We start from the raw sequence: 19353 nt of genomic DNA, 5'->3' as shown, positions 1-19353 counted from the left end.
CATTTACATATATATTTCTGTGTACTGCCTCTACATATATCTTCCCTTTTTTTTTTTATTGGATTCTTGGTCTTTTCCTCTGTGTTTGTTAATATATTAGCAATATTAACTCCTTACCTGTGATGTGTCACAAATATTTTTTCTCAGTTTGCCCATTATAACTTTATTTTTACTTGTGTTTTTTGCCATATCAAAAAAACTGGTTCATTGTAAAGTGTACACACGTACCCCCCCCCTTTTTTTTTAAATTTCATCAGCGTTCAGCTTTATTGATCACATCCTCCAACCCATCAAAATTTTTCTGTCTTCTCTGGCACTGGATTCTCTAATTATCTTTCTGTCTCTGACTGCTCCTTAATTTTTTTTAATCTTCCTCTTGGTAGAGTGTGGAACCATATCCTTAAGTATTAAGTATTCATACATAATACTACTCCAAGCTTGGGTATTCTGTCAGATACTTGTGTCTTTTTGTAATGAATGCATCAGTACTTGACTATTACCTAGGCTAAATCATCCAGCCTTGGTGACAGAGCCAGACCCTGTCTCAAAAAAAAGAAAAATGGCGTGGTGGCTCACACCTGTAATACCAACACTTCGGGAGATAGAGGCAGGAGGATCTCTTGAGTCCAGAAGTTCAAGACCAGCCTCAGCAACATAGACCCCATCTCTACAAAAATAAAATAGAAATATTAGGTGGGAATGGTGGTGGCTGCCCGTAGTCCCATCTACTCGAGAGGCTGAAGTGGGAGGATCACTTGAGCCCAACAGGTTGGGGCTGCAGTGATCTGTCATTGCACCATTGCACTCCAGCCTGGGTGATGCAGTGAGACCCTGTCTCAAAAAAAAAAAAAGTCTTTAAATGGGAACAGATTGTGAGAATAGAAAAAGAAATAAATGGACTATAGCATTGCCAATGTTGCTAAAATCTGTGTATTTTTGTTTAGATAGTTACATGTGTATTTTAATGTGATAAAATATATATTGTGTATACTATTTTATAACCTACTTGAAAAAGTATTTTCTCATATTGCTGACTCTTCCTTAGGCAGAGCCAAGATTATGCACTGTGACACTTTCAGTACTCTTATACCTCACCTATTTTAATTGATTTTGAAATGTTAAAAAAGGAAATCCTCCCCATCACTGGAAAATAGAAGTTACATCAGACACCTCAATTCTCATAGGTTAGGAATTTTCTTTTAGGTTGGTGTAGATAGAGAGTGAGGTGGAGAGGAATTTGAGGTCCTGGAGTGGCAAGGTGGTAGAAGGAGGAGGACAAGTTAGCATTGTGGTGCCAGGACTGCCCAATGAATTTTTCCTGTGCCTTGGTTATTAGGGCTGACCCTTGAATAGGTTCTACTTTGTCTCCATAACCCCAACCTTGGAGGAACACTATCCTTCAAGGTATAAGCTCTCTAGAAGAAAGCAGAAAAGAAAAAAATTCACAATGTACTAATAACACAACATTAGACATGTTGCTATATATATTGGCAGAAGCAAAGTGGTAATGTGAAAAAGTAACAAAGCGCCCAAAAAACCCTAAGAGACAATTGGAAATTTGAATTTAGATCTAAGTGAAAATTTTAAATTATGATCATAGACTATTTAGATAACAGTGTCTGGCAAAACTCTGGAGTGGTCAGAGGAACAATCATTTATTCAAAATAATATTAGTTATACTGTTGCACAAAAAACAGCTTTTTGAATGAATTAGCTTTCATCTCAGAATGAAACAGGAGAAATTAATAGCGATAAAATCAGAAATTGCTGAATTAGAAAGTAAAAATAAGTCAAATTTTTAAATGTTCTTTGCAAACAGAAATAGTTCATCCCATCTAGTTAAGGAAAACGTTGTATAGATCTCAGTTCTTCATCCTAAAACCCATGTGGTTAGATGGGTTTAAGAATTCAGAATTTTCCTTAGTTTAGAAAACCAATATATTTTATGTAACAGCACATCTGAGGCAAAACCCTGTAATTAAACTTTCTTAATACGTAGTATTAATGATCTTATAAGAGAAAAATATCTACTCTGTGATCATCTTAATAAAGGCTTTTGAAAAGGTATTTGATAAAATTAAACACTAATGACCAATAAAATACTTAAGAAATGGAGTAGAAAGATACTTTCTTGACTGCTTTAAAAGGTGTTAAGGTAGTAAACACTACTAAAAATGAGCCCCAGAGCAGTGTTACTCAAAATGTTACAGTTTGTGAGGAGGTAAGTACAGAAATGAGTAAACATTTAGAAATACAGTATTGTGACAGGTTGTTCCCAGTGGATTAGGGGAAACAACCAGTTCTTCATTGCAGACATTTTGAGATGCACTGCTCTAGAGACTTAACCTCTAAACAAAGATGGTAATATTACAAAGAAAGGAGGTATGACACATGGGTCCTTTTAAGTATTAAAAGAATTTACTAGTCCCCGTGAAGGCAAAAGAACTGACAGCTGCCTTGACTTTTTCTTTTGCAGGTAGCATCTCCACCCCCACTTACTGATACTCCTGACACTACAGCAAATGCTGAAGGAGATTTACCAACAACCATGGGAGGACCTCTTCCTCCACATCTGGCTCTCAAAGCAGGTAAGGGACTTGAATCCATGCACGTGGTGGAGAATAAGATATACACAATCTTGATCACCATCTCTCTTTCTCGTTTTGGGTAGAAAGAACTGCAGTAAACTCTTGATGTTAAGAGACAACCCAAGGCCTTCATAAATTTGCACATATTACCAGATCATTTATTTTTTTCTTAGAACATGTGGTACAGCATAGTTCTTTGCTGTCATTGGCTTTTACTAAATTTTTCTCTGAATAAATAGGTTTTCCACAGGCTAGAATATTTGGTGAAAGAATCTTATGAATTGCCTTTTCTTGTTCCTTATTCTTACTAAATATATTGTTGACTTGTTTGTTTACCCTGTGGATCCAGGCCATTGCAGAATGACTTACAGTAGGTCCTTGAATAACTTTGTTTCCTTCAATGTTATTATCTTACAACACTGCTTATAGTCTTCGTTTCCAAGAACCTAGCAGCGACATTAATTGAGGACTTACTGTATAGTCACAGCTTTTATTGGGATGTCTACCATATGGTAGATTAGGATTTGGGTCATATTGCTTAAGTCTCATATCTACTGTTTATTGAATAGCAGTAGTATCTACTTCATATGATTGCTTTGAGGGATAAACTTTTTTAAATGCATGTAATAAACTTAGAGTTAATAGTCAGTGCTAGCTGCTATTTTTACTTATTTGGCGTTTTCATCAATAGTTACCTTATTTCCATCACTAGTCCTAGCAGGTAGCTATCTCTTCAGAGTCATATTTATCAAAGAAATGGTTTTATCATTTAATCTGTTGTTACATATGTAACAAGTTTAAAACAAAGCTATATTGATAATATAGGCTAAATTATCAGCCACTTCCTGTAATTCAACACTAAGATAGCTTCCCCCCTGCATATTAGCCTCAGAATTTGTAGTTGGAACCTATACTTCAGTGATGTAACACTTTTCAAGTAAGCCATGGACTTTTCAGGCTTCTTTCCAGATTGAAACCATGAATTTCTAAACATGGAGGGCCAAAATATTTAGTTCTTTTTTTTTTTTTTTTTTGAGGCAGAGTCTTGCTCTGTCACCCAGACTGGAGTGCAGTGGTGCAATCTTGGCTCACTGCAACCTCCACCTCCCAGGTTCAAGTGATTCTCTCACCTCAGCCTCTCTAGTAGCTGGGATTACAGGCATACGCCACCATGCCCGGCTAATTTTTGTATTTTTAGTAGAGACGGGGTTTCACTATGTTGACCAGGCTGGTCTCAAACTCCTGACCACACGTGATACCCACTTCAGCGTCCGGAAGTGCTGGGATTACAGATGTGAGCCTCCATGCCCGGCCATAAATTCGGATAATTCTTTAATGTATTTAGGATTTTTCTACAGTTATGACTCATTAAGATAATTTTTTTTCTTTTAACAGAAAATAATTCTGAGGTAGGGGCCTCTGGCTATGGTGTTCCTGGGCCCACCTGGGACCGAGGAGCCAACTTGAAGGATTACTACTCAAGAAAGGAAGAACAAGAAGTGCAAGCGGTAAGGCCAGCACCGTAGGTTACATCTCTGAGAATGTGATTTGGGACTTAGTTAACAGCAAAGCTTAGGATTAGGATATTCACAAGTTAATAATTGGGTGCATCTTTTAAGAGGTTATTTGAGACTACTTATTAGCACAAGTCATCATAAAGCTAAACTACCCATTTACTCTTGTTGTTCACATTGCCTATGGAGGAAAAAAACAGTATTTTTTTCTTGGTAGTAATAAAAAGATCTCCTCTTCAGCTTTATAGGAAATGTAATTATCTCAGGGAACCTTATTTTATGAGCACTTAGAGTAAAAAAATGTCTTTAGTATAGCTTATTTTTCCACTTCATGTATTCAGAGTGTTAAAACAAGCACAAAGAAGTTGTCATTTTTTTTTTGGAAGAATTTAAATGCAATGTATTAACTAATAGCTTGTTTATATAATAGGGCCTTTAGATGCAATAAAAAGTAATTCTGGTTCAGTTTTTGACTAGGATTATAAACTATCAAAAACAGCTTTTGCATTATAAAGGATAGTACAAAGACAGTATTAAAAATTTCTGTGCCTTAAGTTTGTATACCTAAACTTAACACAGCCAAATTTAATTATCATTGATTCTACAGACTCTAGAATCAGAAGAAGTGGATTTAAATGCTGGGCTTCATGGAAACTGGACCTTGGAAAATGCTAAAGCTCGTCTAAACCAATATTTTCAGAAAGAAAAGATCCAAGGAGAATATAAGTACACCCAAGTGGGTCCTGATCACAACAGGTTTGCTTGTTTCATTCTTTTCCTTCTGTAGTAAGTTAAGGTGGTTTTGGATATTCACTGTTGAATATAATCTATTTTTGTACGTTGTCTGGTTAATTGTGTGGATTAGAAGTGAATTGTTAAAAGATAACGTTAATTTGCACAAGAATAATTATTGATTTGTGCAGTTTCCATGGTTTTCACATGAGTGAATTTTAGCTGTGTAAGAAGTTCAGTGTAAATCTTTTTGACATGCTAGACATTTAAGATGCTCATTTGAATCTGAAAGGCAAAAGTCATGACCACAATTGCTGGTTTGTCCCTAGTTTATTTAAAAGCCAGCCAAAGGTGGTGATTTTTTTTTCACCTTGGTATTGTTAGAGGCAGTTACTATTTCTTTAATGGGTCAGGTTAGATACTTAAGTTTTGAGTCCCAGAATTAGATTGTATTGCATCTACATCCACATTTCACTTAAGCCTTGAAAACTGCCAGCTTTCCTAGGAGTCCTAGTGAAATTTAAGGGCTTATCATAAGGTCGAAAAGGAACAGCCTTGGTCTTTGTATGTGGGGTGTACTTTTTTCCTGTTAAATGTATAAAACAATATAAAGGGAGGTCATTTTAACAGTATGTTTCTCAGCCTGCTTGCTGTTCTTCCTGAGAGCATTCCAGGGTGTAGTAATTATTACTCCCAGGAAGGCTCATATGGATTAGACTTTTCTGGGGAGCGATGTATTTTTATTAGAACGGAGGGGAGGTTGTAATGGAAACCTTTTTGAATGATTCCGTTTGCTGTCCGTACTTATGAAATAAATTATCCAAATACATTAAAAATATTTTTCTCGAAAATCAAAGTGTTCTCCATTGGATGCATCTAGCGACCCTGAAATAATTAATATTAATACAAAATTTTGTCACTGATCAAAATGATATTTAGAGCATGGTTCCCCCTTCCTCCCACTGTTTTGTTCAATCCTGAATTCTCAGATATTTCTGGTGTCAGCCTTTTTAAAACCGTCAGGTTGCAAAGGAGTGATACATTTGTTGATGATTTGTTTTCTTTCATATTTTGTCTTTCTGAACGCATTGGGCTTGGTAGCACTTGGTGACTTTAAGAACAATGAGATACCGAAGTGTGCCTGAAGCTCATCGTTGCAGACATTTTTTGTTATCAGTATCTTATCATAGATTTCTGATACAAAGCAGTGAAGAATTCAGGAAAAGACAATGTGGGAGGCACAGACAGTTGGGGGAGCCAGGACAGCATTGCTCTTTGTATGTCCTTTTATTTAAAGGCATAACAGACAGCAACACCAGAGGTCTGTGTTCATACACACATGTGCTGCTGCTTAGGCTGAACTAAGCAATCACATGGGAAACTATTGTAAACTGATTTCTGGTGTCGCTGTTCCCCCTAGGTGGAGGAGAATGAGATTGAGTGCTGACTTTAAGCCTGGCTGAGAAACATACTGGCATCGATGTCATTAATGAAAGGGTGGATGTTGTTCCCCTGAAAGCCAGTGGCCTTTGACCCCTGAAGCCGCTGTGCCTGAAGGTCAGTTCACACGAGGTATAGGAAGGAGTCTAACATTTATTTTTTTCTTAAGCCTCACCTAGCCTTTTATTCACACCACCAAGTCTAGGTTAGAATGTATCTGAGCAGTGAAAGGACCAGAATGCATAGTTATCAAAGGGCAGTTTTTCCCTTGCTAAAACCTAAATTCATTTTTTAGACTCTGCTAGCAGTTTTAGATATAATGTTACAACATGTGTTTTGTTCTCCAGGACCTGATTTAAATAAATGTGATAAAAATAGGCTAAGTTTTTTGTCATCCAGGGCTGCTTCCAACTGCAGGCAGATGTGAGAACTCTGCCTCAGGAGCCATTGATATGCACCAAGTGTATGTGCATGTGTGAGTTTGCGTATATTAGCTTAATAGATCGCAGTCATTAATGGGTGGCCTATGCAAAGGAATCTTAAAATAATTATAACCGTAATGTAAAACATTTGGGGCCTACTTTATTTCTTGGCTCCAAGCTAAGTAGAAAATTCCTTTTCATTGAATGTGTTCTAGCTCTTGAGACTCCAGCCTTTGGAATAAGAGTAAGTAAATATAAAATCTAATACCCTAACGTTTTCCTTTCATGAACAATTGGCTGATCAACTTTGATTATAGTTGTCTTATGCCATGTTGTATATTATTTGAAGTTTATATACTTCATTTGTTCTAGGGTTGGGCAGAAATAAATGTTGGTAATTTTTTTTTTCTGTGATTTGCCTAAGCAGTTGGAAAGCCTGCCTGACTTGGGAGACCTGGATTTGCTGGTTTCTAACAGTGAAATTTCTAACCTTGCTTGTATATGTTGTTACAGGAGCTTTATTGCAGAAATGACCATTTATATCAAGCAGCTGGGCAGAAGTAAGTGTTACTGTTTCCCCAATATTCCAAGTCTTTGTATAGAGAAGGAATCTTCACATTTTAAGTCTTGAGTCACGTATACAGAAGCTGTATTATTTGAAAGAGCACATAATGTAAGATAGCATCTAGGGTATATTTTAGAATATTAGTAATTATATAAATTAGAGGCAAAGTCTCCCAGTTTGCATGTGAAAACAGACCATGTTAGTGTAATCTTTCAAAGGTAAGACACAGTGGGATGATTAGGAGTCTGCCAGTGTCAAATAATTTTAAACCTTTTTTGTTTTTTGAGACGGAGTCTTGCTCTGTCGCCCAGGCTGGAGTGCAGTAGCGTGATCTCGGCTCACTGCAAGCTCCGCCTCCCAGGTTCACGCCATTCTCCTGCCTCAGCCTCCCCAGTAGCTGGGACTACAGGTGCCTGCCACCACGCCCGGCTGATTATTTTTTGTTTTTAGTGGAGATGGGGTTTCACCATGTTAGCCAGATGGTCTCTATCTCCTGACCTAGTGATCTGCCTGGCTCAGCCTCCCAAAGTGCTGGGATTACAGGCGTGAGCCACTGTGCCTGGTCTTAAACATTTTTTCATTTTTATATATACAATGAGTTATTTTGAGTGGATGGATAATACTAAGGGAGAGAGGATAAAGGCAGGCTAACTTCTGTCAGCTCACTTACCTTATCGAGGTTAATTTGGCTAGTTAGGCAGAAAGATACCTTTGTATCCCTTTGCTTTATATTCATCTCTCCTAAAGATGAATGATACGGGAGGAGAGGAAACTTTCTGTTAATATTTTCTATAAGGATATGAGTAACTTAGCTTTAGTTTAATGCTAAGGTCAGCAAACTACAGCCCTCTGGCCAGATCCAGCATACTGCCTGTTTTTATAAGAACTGTTTTATTGTAACATAGCTACACTCATATTTTAGACTTTACAGGTCACGCATTGTTATTCTCATTTTATTTTTACAACTCTTGAAAAACGTAAAGCCATTCCCAGTCCTGTGGTTTATCAAACTCTGTTGTCAGTGACTGCTTTCACACATTAAAGGCAGAGTTGAGTAGTTGTGACAAGATACTATATGGCCTGCAAAGCCTAAAATATTTATTAATTGACCGTTTATAGAAAAAGTTTCCCAAATCCTGGTCTAGGTAACCACTCTGGACCCAATTACTTTTACTGGTTTATTTTTTACTCTTTGTCTTTTCAAACTATGTTTTCTTCCCCATTTTAATGTCTGATATTAACAGTGACAACTTTGTTGAAATAGGTTATTTGCTTTCATAATATTGATTTGTATGAGTCCTAGTATCAGCCAGTAATCAAAACTGTTGGTTATTTAGTTGATAAGCTGTTTGGCAATTTCTTTTGTTTAGCAGATATTAATAGAATAAAAAGGAACTAGAAGCCATGGCATACCCTGTATTTTAGGGCTTCTTGTGTACGTAAGCCCATAGTTTCTTGTGATAAGATGTTTCTTTACTCAGATGATTTCTTTCTGTCTGATAATCCTGACCTTACATTATAGGGATTTTTGCACGAGAACATGGATCAAATAAGAAATTGGCAGCACAGTCCTGTGCCCTGTCACTTGTCAGACAACTGTACCATCTTGGAGTGGTTGAAGCTTACTCCGGACTTACAAAGAAGAAGGAAGGAGAGACAGTGAGTCTTTAGATTTAATAGACTTGTGAGATAGTGTGAGATTCAATTTAGCTCTTGTTTAGTGTTTGGCTGAAGAAGTTTAATTTTAAGAATCTTACCTCAGGAAATGAAAATGGCCCTGCTAATCATCTCTGTGTCTGGCATGATGTTCATAATAGGCAGTGAGTAAATAATCATTGAAGTAATTCTCTCACAAAAGGGAACTGACTATTGGTTTAAGAATATTGTAGACCTAGTGTTGACTGTATAGTCTTAGCCCCATTATAGTAGATTTGAGTAGTGTTGTTAATGTGTGATCCTTTTTCCATAGGTGGAGCCTTACAAAGTAAACCTCTCTCAAGATTTAGAGCATCAGCTGCAAAACATCATTCAAGAGCTAAATCTTGAGATTTTGCCCCCGGTAAGCATAAAGCTGTTTAGTTCACATTTACGTAGAACTCTCCGTAGACAAGCAAATCATATTTTTTTGTTTTTCTTATTTTTTAATAGCCTGAAGATCCTTCTGTGCCAGTTGCACTCAACATTGGCAAATTGGCTCAGTTTGAACCATCTCAGCGACAAAACCAAGTGGGTGTGGTTCCTTGGTCACCTCCACAATCCAACTGGAATCCTTGGACTAGTAGCAACATTGATGAGGGGCCTCTGGCTTTTGTGAGTGCAATATTGTTTTTGAGATCAGAGTCTTGTGTTTTACTCTTGAGACTATATTTGATTAGTATGTCTAGGTAAAAAATGGATTTATTTTGAAGCTGAATTATGTGCTTTTGTTTGACTATGTTGGCTTTTTGTTTTACAGGCTACTCCAGAGCAAATAAGCATGGACCTCAAGAATGAATTGATGTACCAGTTGGAACAGGATCATGATTTGCAAGCAGTAAGTCTGAATTATTTAGACAAGTAGTGCTCAGAGCTTCAGAATGTTCTAGGTATGGGTAAAAAGTCAATGAGCAGTACATTTTGCCCTTTTAAGGAGGGCATATCAAAAGATATGTACCAAACTGCTAATCCTAGTTACCCCTGAAGTTAGTTGCTATGAGTTGAGGGCCTGTGAGAGAATTTCACTTCTTAATGTAATTTAATAAAAGTGGAGAGATTTAAGGCAGTGACTCCTTTTGTTGTTGGTTTTTTTGTTTGTTTTAGTGTTTTCCAAATAAAAAATTAAAATGTTAAAAAGAATGCATGTGCGACGTTCAGGGACAATGAGAATTTAGTTTTTGGACAACATCAAAAGATATATTCTTCAGAAGTGTAGTGAAAAGAAGTAGTTCTATTAGAGATATAAATATACACATTCTTTTTTGAAAAAAACATTTTCATCACTAAGCCAATGGAAATGAGTAAGTTTTTATAGAGATGGAAGTTTGGTTTTTTTGTTTGTTTTTTTCTCGAGACAAAGTCTCGCTTAGTTGCCCAGGCTGGAGTACAGTGGCTCAGTCTCGGCTCACTGCACCCTCCGCCTCCTTGGTTCAAGCAATTCTCCTGCCTCAGCGTCCCGAGTAGGTGGGATTACAGGCACACCCCACCACACCTGGCTAATTTTTGTATTTTTAGTAGAGATGGGGTTTCACCATGTTGGCTAGGCTGGTCTCGAACTCCTGACCTCATGATCCTCAGCCTCCCAAAGTGCTGGGATTACAGGCGTGAGCCACCGTGCCCAGTCTATAGAGATGGAAGTTTTTTAAAGGATCAGGACAGTTGCTTCTAATGTGTTGGTAGACATTTGACTGAAGTGTGACTTTTCTAATGCAGATCTTGCAGGAGAGAGAGTTACTGCCTGTGAAGAAATTTGAAAGTGAGATTCTGGAAGCAATCAGCCAAAATTCAGTTGTCATTATTAGAGGGGCTACTGGATGTGGGAAAACCACACAGGTTCCCCAGTTCATTCTAGATGACTTTATCCAGAATGACCGAGCAGCAGAGTGTAACATCGTAGTAACTCAGGTAAGTGGTAAACCAACCATGAAATACCTAGAGAGCAGACTATTTCTGATTCTTTCTTTGATTAACTAATTTTTGTAATTATTTAAGATTGAGAGAGTATTGTGCCCTTGAAATTAAATTTTAAAAAAACATAAAAAGAACGTAGTCTTTTTCTAATCTCTAGTATGCTACACTAATAAGCTAAACTGGACTATGTGAGGGATTCTTTTTATCTGGGCTAAAGAGTCTCTGGGCCTAGAATCAGACTGTCGAGATTAAGAATTCTTTGTCCTAAAGTTCATCCAAATCTTGGTCATCTCTATCTAACCACCTTGATATTGAGTAAAAACCAGTCAGACAGGTAATGGTTAACTTTCACTGTATGCCATGTTCTATTCTAAGCAGTAGCTTTTTAGAAAAAACTCAATCGAAGTTCATAATGACCCTAAGATGTAAGTACTATTTCACATAGTATTTCTCTTTCAGTAAATTAAGGCACAAAGAAGGTAAAATGCCCAAGGTTAACACAGAAAGTGGTAGAACTAGGATTAAAAAACCAAGCAATCTGCCTTTTAGGATTCTTCCTTTTAACTAACACTGTATTACCTTACCAGCAATGAGCAGCGCCTGCATGTTTGTCCCAGTACTTAGGGAAGAACTGATTAGCTCTTCTAAGTGCTCTCAAGTTAAAACAGTTCCATTGGCTCTACCCTGTACTTCTGGCACTTTGTGGGAGAGCATTGCAAATAGCCAGGTACTACCTCTGAGGTAGGCTTACATCTTTACTTAGAAATTATTTTTTTCCCCGATGGGTTAATGTTGCTTAACCTGGGAAACATAATCAGTTTTCAGAGGAGAGTTACAAACTTTGAAATGTGTGCATGTTCATTTACATTTGCATGTATAAAGCATATATCTGAAACTTAACATTTCTGAAATTGAGATACATTTTTATAATTAGTATATTTGTATAATTGTATAATTAGTATAATTGTATATTTTATGTGAGAATTGGGTTTTCTCCTGAAAAAAAAAAATTGCTGTGAAGGAATCATGTTGCATCCTAAGGCTGATGATACCTTAGGCTTGAAAAAATATGATAAATTGACATTTTTCTGGGAAAGGATTCCTAGCTTGTTCACAAAATTTTCTTTGATTTTCCAACTCACCCCTAAAACTGGCTATGGATTTTTTGACTTACAGTGAAGGCTGCAGCCGCAGATGTCATCATACTCCAATAAAATATTCTTACTCTTAATTCTTACCTCATCTTTCAGGAAGAACATTGTTCAAGAGTGCAATTTTACAGAAGAGAAGCCTTGAGCTCAGCTCTGCTCTGCTCTTCTCTTCCCTTCCTCTCCCTTCTACCACTATCCATTTCTAATCTCAAAAGCAGTTGTGGCATGTAGCAGAAAGAAGCAGAATTTAACAAGCGAGCTGTGAAGACAGGAGTCTCAAGTTGTCTGCATGTCATAAATAGAGTAAAAATTCCTGCCCAAGTGAGAAGTGCTTTGTCTCACTGTCTTTTAAAATGTTCAGTGGCATGGAAATGTATTAGCAAACCTGTGTCTTCTGATTTGGGGTGAATTACTTATAACTCATATTGCATCTACATTCTGTGGCTTGCATGTTTTTGTCCTAGCGTTTGTCCCCAAATCAGTCTCATACCTCTTACCTGTAACAAGTCTTCAAAATTTTAAAAACCTATATTGTGTCCTAGTATGTACTTAGTTTGAAAGTCTCAACTAAACATTTATAGTTCAGCCATGAAGGTACAGTAAGTCTAAGATTTAAACACACTCAAATTCATCAGCACCTACCTGTAATATGAAAAGTAGGCCTGAGCATGCTGATTGGTTATTATAGAATACAGTTTTTTATTATTTTTGTTTTTAATATACTGTACTTCTTTTGGCACAGTCTGAGATAGCATTAGTTATTTTTGTAGTACTACCACTGTTGAATCATTTTTCCATTATCTTGCACTTGTAGCCATCTATAGGAAACCACATGAAGTCATCAGTTAAGTATTAGAAAGTTTTTTTATGTTCCTGATTTTAAGTGTATTATCTCAGTTCACAGAGCACAAGTTATTTGAAAGAGATGAATTGTAATTGTAGGATGTAAATCAAGCATATTAATGTAATTTTATCAATCCTGTACTTACCCCATAGTACCATCATTTCAGGGTAAGAACGGTTCTTTATATAAAATAAATTCAGAACCTTAGAAGATAGAGATAGTGGAGCCTGATACATTTTGGAGTATCTAGTGCATTAGGAATCTTGACATTTTGTGGCAGCTTTGTCATGTTACTGTGTATATAACGCTCAGATGTGAAAGAGCAAAGTTGGGACCTTTTAGAACTTCAGTTTTGAAAGATGGAAGAAATTGCTGTAGTTCTGAGTAAATGGCAAGAGGTGTACATTAAAGGTATGGATTCTAGAATACTACAAAATAACAGTTTGGGAGAGATCTCCAACCTCTTATGGTATAGAAAGTGTTAGTTACCCAGTACCTGGTACATAGTAATTTCAGTGACTGCTTAGTACATATTATTAGAGCTACTTCAGTTAAAGCAGACAGAAGTGTGGGGAAGAGGTTAGCACTTGAAATTACCTACTACTATGGCTGGACTCCAGGCAAGAGTAGTAAAATTCTAAAGAGAAAATGAGATAAGCAGATGTATGCAATGAAAATTAAAAGCACATATCTGGAGGACAGTTGGAACTATTCTTCCAGCTTTCTGTTGGAAAAATATTATCCTTTGCTTTCATCACTGGTACTTTCTAACTAGTCTCACTTTTGTCGGTTATTGTTTTATTTTTAACATGTTTAGTAATCCAAGTGTAACATAGTTAAAATAATAAAAAGTAAAATAATTGGAGAAAGGATTATATTGGGAGTAAAGGAAATTTGAAGTCTTAAGTCATTTATGTGTCCTTAGGCAAAATAACCTTTTTGAACTTGTGTTTTTAATCTACTAGAATGCAGCAGGAAAAGATTTTACTAGTATTCTGAAGCATAAATAAGGCATATTTGCTGCCATGGTTTTTACTGTTATATTACACAAATACGATTTCTAGATGTCTCTCTGTTCTTGATTCTTATTTATATTTGAGGAATATAGAATATGTATATATTCCTTATAATAGAAGTGGCCGTGCAGGTATAGATAGAACTTGTTTTACCTATGAGCCTTGCCTTGTATTCATTCACTGTGGCAGAATATATAAAATAATTATTGAAGCACAGAAGATCAAGGGAAAAGTGATAGATTATTTAAGGGATAAGTAGAGCATCTTCATACGCTGTACAGTGGCGTGCAGTCTGAGAAAGGTTTAAATAGTCATTGATACGCTCACGTTAGGCATTGTTTTCCCACACAAAATGCCTGTCCTGTGAATATTTCTAATGAGCTAAGAATTAAGGATTAGAAGATTTTTTTTTTTTTTTTTACTGCTTTTGGTGTACTACAAGAGTAATACATACACCTTGGGGAAATTTTAAGAATAGAATAATTTTTTAAAAATCCAAAACCCAGGCCAGGCTTGGTGGCTCACGCCTGTAATTACAGCACTTTGAGAGTTCAAGACAGGTGGATTATTTGAGTGCAGGAGTTAAAGACCAGCCTGGGCAACATGGCGAAACTCCATCTCTACAAAAATTAATTAGGCGTGATGGCACCCCAGGGTAGTCCCAGGTACTTTGGAGGCTGAGGTGGGAGGATCGCTTGAACCTGAGAGGAATTTCTTGTTTCTTGAGAGACAGGGTCTTACTCTGTTGGGATTACAGGGACACACCATCATTGCTCACTGCAACCTCAAACTCCTGGGCCGAGCAACCCGCCAGCCTCAGACTCCTGAGTAGCTGGGACTAGAGGCCTCTATCACCTGACCTAACTGATGTTTATTTTTGTAGAGATGGTGTCTCACTGTGTTGCCCAGGCTGGTCTTGAACTCGTTGCCTCCAGCATTCCTCCTGCCTTGGCCTCCCAAAATGTTGGAATTCACTGACTAGCTACCACGCCGGGCTTAAAGATTTTTTCTGATATTTTGATATGTGTGCTGGGATGAACATACTTGTATATGCCTTTGATTAATTGGATTAAATTCCTAGACATAGAATTGTTGGGTCAGAGGGTATGCATATTTTAACTTTCATGCATTTTGCCACACTCCCCTCAAGAAAAATGACAGATTTCTAGTCAAATCAACTAGGGATGAAAAACACTTGTATTTTAAATGTTTTTTGTTTAAGTCAAGGGCTATTGAGGAAACTGGAAGTTGGTAAATCAGAGAAGCATATAAAATATGGGAAAGAGATTGCGGGGTCATTTATTTCTTTGCTGTTGAAATAGTTGTCATGATATTAATGTTCTAGTCGTACTTAGAGAAATTCAGCAAAAAAGTGCTTCTGATCATGGTTTCTTAGCACCTCCTGTATTAGTATTTAAAACCTCTATCATGTCTTCCTTGGGATTTAAGACGTTTGTGTTTTATGGGTAGTTAAGAACTAAAATAGATAACTGCTTGGGAAACTGACCATCTCCTGCGCATATTCAGTTTAGGAGTAATCTGGAAACCACAAGGATCGTAGACTTGAAAATAACCCCCAGGTGACAAAGCAATCTCTGAGTACCAGTAGCATGTGAACACACCTCAGAAGAGTCAAATATCCTAATATTTTAAGTCTTTCTAGAAGCCAGCTGTTAGTAGAAGTGTTAGAAAACAAAAAAAGAAAAACTATAGGGAAGACAGTAGTAGAAAAGGGGGACGATAGGTTGTAGAATACAAGCAACTTTTGGAAAGGACGCAGAAAACTTGGTGGTTACATTTTGTACCTTTAGTGAAATAACATTTTCACATTCCTTGACTCAAGTATGTAGAACTCTTTTGATGGACAGATACAGAGCTCATACTTTCATGTAACGCTATTTTTCAGGGTAACTGAGGTGCAGAGCACTGTGTCTGTATCTCATTTTATTCTCACTAATTAAATCTCTGGATGAAAGTGCGTGTATATATAATGTGTTGATATTTAAACAGCTGATTTGACTTACAGGAGTTGAACCTTCAGAACTTTGGTAATTTCTATGAAATACAGAGAAATTCAAGAAAATGGTGACATAGGTGGAAAAATCCTTATCCATTGCTAAATAAGATTGTTAAAAGGATTGTTTAGTAAAAAGAAGATAGTGATCAGTAAGAGCTACCAAAATTCTACACAGTGTGTTTAACAAAGTAGCTTTCAATCTTTTATCTTTATGGGCAGGATAAATATGAGCCAGGTGATAGTATACACAAGCAAGGAACTGAAATCTAGCCTGTCATCAGGAACTTATAGACAGAATCAAATCCAAGGCACCTTAAAAGCATGCAGTATATAAATCTTCGTGTACCTCTGTAGCTATACATTAGGCATGTCCTCATAGTATCCACCAAGTAAAGATCGTTTTTGTACTTAGAAGACATGGAACACTTCAGAAGAGTTTTCATAAAAAGATCCAACACTTAAACATTAATCTATAGCATTCCCCTTAGAGTTTTGCAGATTGATTGTTGGAAATAGCAATACACACAGTTTTTCCTGCTATGTGAGCTCATCAAAAACAGTGATTTCAGTTTCCTTTCTCTGGCACCTGATGCAAAAGTGCATTGAATGTTTGATTACTGAATTAATAAGTGAGCAGAAGGTGGTCACAGTACATATGGCAAAGAAGGCAGTTGTTCACCTTCCTGATTCCCATAGGTCTCAGTTAAATAATTTTCTAAAACTGTTTTTAGTGTGGTGATCGGTTACAAAAACAAACCCCCCTACGTATGCTGTGCCCTGTTTCCTACTGGAAAATCACTTTGAATACTATTTTAAGAGTTGGCGGCAATGACAAATTATAGAATCATTTTATATGCAAAATGAAAAACATTTTTTAAGTGTCTGCCGTAGAACCAAATAGTATTTTTTGTACATTTATTGTTTCTGTTAATTATTCAACTAGCAGTAGGACAGATTTACTACAATAATCCAAAAATGCTAATAAACAAGTGTATCTAACTTTGTAGTTGTTAAGTCACTTTTCTTTTTTTCTGTCTCAGCCCAGAAGAATCAGTGCAGTTTCTGTGGCAGAGCGAGTTGCATTTGAAAGAGGAGAAGAGCCTGGAAAAAGCTGTGGCTACAGCGTTCGATTTGAGTCTATACTTCCTCGTCCTCATGCCAGTATAATGTTTTGTACTGTAGGTCAGTAACGTATTTTGATTTTTCATTTGGGGTTTATATTGTGGTTGTGAAGAAAACTTGATAGCAGAACAGAATGACTGGAAAGAAATAATGAGCCAGTCTCAGATTTCTTGTTTAAATAAAACTTTTGGCAGTTTTTTCCTTCATGGAAAGTATGATATACCCATTAGATCTTGTAGCTTAGAGAAAATGAAATCATAAAATCAGTGAAAAAAAACTATATTTCATAGTACACTATCACTTTTTAATAGTTTAAATGTACATGCGATTATTTTCTAAAATGATGCTGGGGTCTCTTAGTTGAAATATAGATAATTGTCCATAGATTTACTACTTTGAACTTTTCTATAGTTTATTGATTGTTTTTCTTTTCAAGGTGTGCTCCTAAGAAAATTAGAAGCAGGCATTCGAGGAATCAGTCATGTAATTGTAGATGAAATACATGAAAGAGATATTAATGTAAGTAACTTGAGAGGTACAGTAAGGTACTTAATTCTGCTATTTCTAAGAGAAATCAGTAGAATGTCTTTGTTTTCCCTTTCCCCCGTTTTTATCATTATCAAAACCATGAACTTCAGTCACTAAGATGTTGAAAATCTTTTTTTAGTGAGATTATTCAATCTTTTTTTTTTCTTTATTGTTAAACTTTACAGAAAGCCTTTTGGAGGTGAAGACCTATGTTGTAAAGTATAACTGCAGTAATCAGTATTAGCTGGCATAATTCAGCAATTGAACTAATGGTTTATGACTAAATAGCTGATGGAATTTTTATGATTCGTTTTTCTTTGATTAGGAAGTTTATGATAGATTTTATAATCGTTTTTTGTTTTGTTTTTTTGAGACAGAGTCTTGCTCTGTCACCCAGGCTGGAGTGCAGTGGCGTGATCTCAGCTCACAGCAACCTCCACCTCCCACGTTCGAGCAATTCTCCTGCCTCAGTCTCCTGAGTAGCTGGGACTGCAGGTGCCCACCACCATGCCCAACTGATTTTTGTATTTTCAGTAAAGACGGGGTTTCATCATGATGGTCAGGCTGGTGTCGAACTCCTGACCTCAGGTGATCCACCTGCCTTAGCCTCCCAAAATGCTGGGATTACAGGCATGAGCCATTGTGCCCAACCTATAATGTTTATAATTAAGAGTCCTTTTAGATGTTTTCAGCTCTGATCTTTTCAGATGTTAATGAGAATCATGCCAAAAATTAGGAAGAAACTAGAATTTATTTCCAACCCCTCCCTCTTTTGGTCCTTGACAAAAAAACTGTGTAAAATCAACTTGCTATGCAATTAAATGATACGAAATGATATCCAAGCTAAGTAGTATAGTGACTTTCAAAGGTTTCAGTGCATGGGCAGCATGCTTATTTAAACTGTCAACCATAACTCAAAGCATTTCTATTTTTTATTTCTTTTTCTTTTTTCTTCTCCCATCCCTCATCCTGAAGTTACCCAGGGGTTACCAGCCATAAGTTCAGTCAATCATTAGCAAATACAAGACATCACTTCAGAGTTTCTAAGTATTTTAGGAGTTGTATGCCAGGAAAGGGGGTCAAAGACCAAAATATATATTTCATAATATCATAAGTCATAAAATTGAATAGTACTCAGCAACAAAAAGAAAGTACTGATTCATCCATCAGTATGGATAAACTTTAAAACATTATTCTAAAATAAGCTAGAGGAGACATACCTACCATATAATTTTATGCATATGAAATTTTAGAAAAAAGCAAATCTGATCTGTGGTGACAAAAATCAGTAGTGTCCAGGGATTGGGAATTTCCAAATTTCAAGCATAACAGTCAAAAAAAATTTAACTGCTACGCTTGAAATGTGACATTATTTGATGTACTTGCTATTTAATAAAATTTAAAATAAGGTTAATAAAAGAATTTGGATTTTAGATCTCATGATAATCTAACACTTATTTTAATTCCTTCTTTTTTTTTTTTTTTTTTTTTTTTTTTTTTTTTTTTTTTTTTTTGAGGAGTCTTGCCCTTGTTACCTAGGCTAGAGTGCAATGGCGCGATCTCGGCTCACTGCAACTTCTGCCTCCCGGGTTTAAGCCATTCTCCTTGCCTCAGCCTCCCAAGTAGCTGGGATTACAGGTGCCTGCCACCAGTCCTGGCTAATTTTTTGTATTTTTAGTAGAGATAGGATTTCACCATGTTGGCCAGGCTGGTCTCAAACTCCTAACTTCAGGTGATCCACCTTCCTGGCCTCAAAGCATTTCTTAAAGATTTTCTCCTCTTACTTTTATATCTGTTTTTGTTAAACA

The 19353-nt window shown here is 36.6% G+C and overlaps 1 protein-coding gene across 4 annotated transcripts in view; it reads left to right on the top strand.

Annotated features, from left to right (window-relative positions):
• The window catches only part of DHX9 (DExH-box helicase 9), a 48685-nt gene that overhangs the window by 10433 nt on the left and 18899 nt on the right, over positions 1–19353 (top strand). For 3 of the 4 annotated variants that reach the window (XM_003308631.6, XM_016933840.2, XM_024350478.3), the window contains 11 exons: positions 2477–2588; positions 3984–4096; positions 4710–4858; positions 7210–7256; positions 8784–8920; positions 9231–9320; positions 9410–9571; positions 9717–9794; positions 10670–10861; positions 16936–17077; positions 17454–17536. In XM_003308631.6, the coding sequence (XP_003308679.1) occupies positions 2477–2588; positions 3984–4096; positions 4710–4858; positions 7210–7256; positions 8784–8920; positions 9231–9320; positions 9410–9571; positions 9717–9794; positions 10670–10861; positions 16936–17077; positions 17454–17536 (1305 nt within the window). Of the gene's footprint in view, positions 1–2476; positions 2589–3983; positions 4097–4709; positions 4859–6254; positions 6392–7209; positions 7257–8783; positions 8921–9230; positions 9321–9409; positions 9572–9716; positions 9795–10669; positions 10862–16935; positions 17078–17453; positions 17537–19353 lie in introns of those variants that run through there. The other variant, XM_054656564.2, reaches the window with a different exon arrangement.

Source organism: Pan troglodytes, chromosome 1 (genome assembly GCF_028858775.2).
Source record: "Pan troglodytes isolate AG18354 chromosome 1, NHGRI_mPanTro3-v2.0_pri, whole genome shotgun sequence".
NCBI classification, from domain to species: Eukaryota; Metazoa; Chordata; class Mammalia; order Primates; family Hominidae; genus Pan; species Pan troglodytes.
Note: the sequence above shows the minus strand (reverse complement) of the source record. Positions and strands in the feature narration are given on the sequence as shown.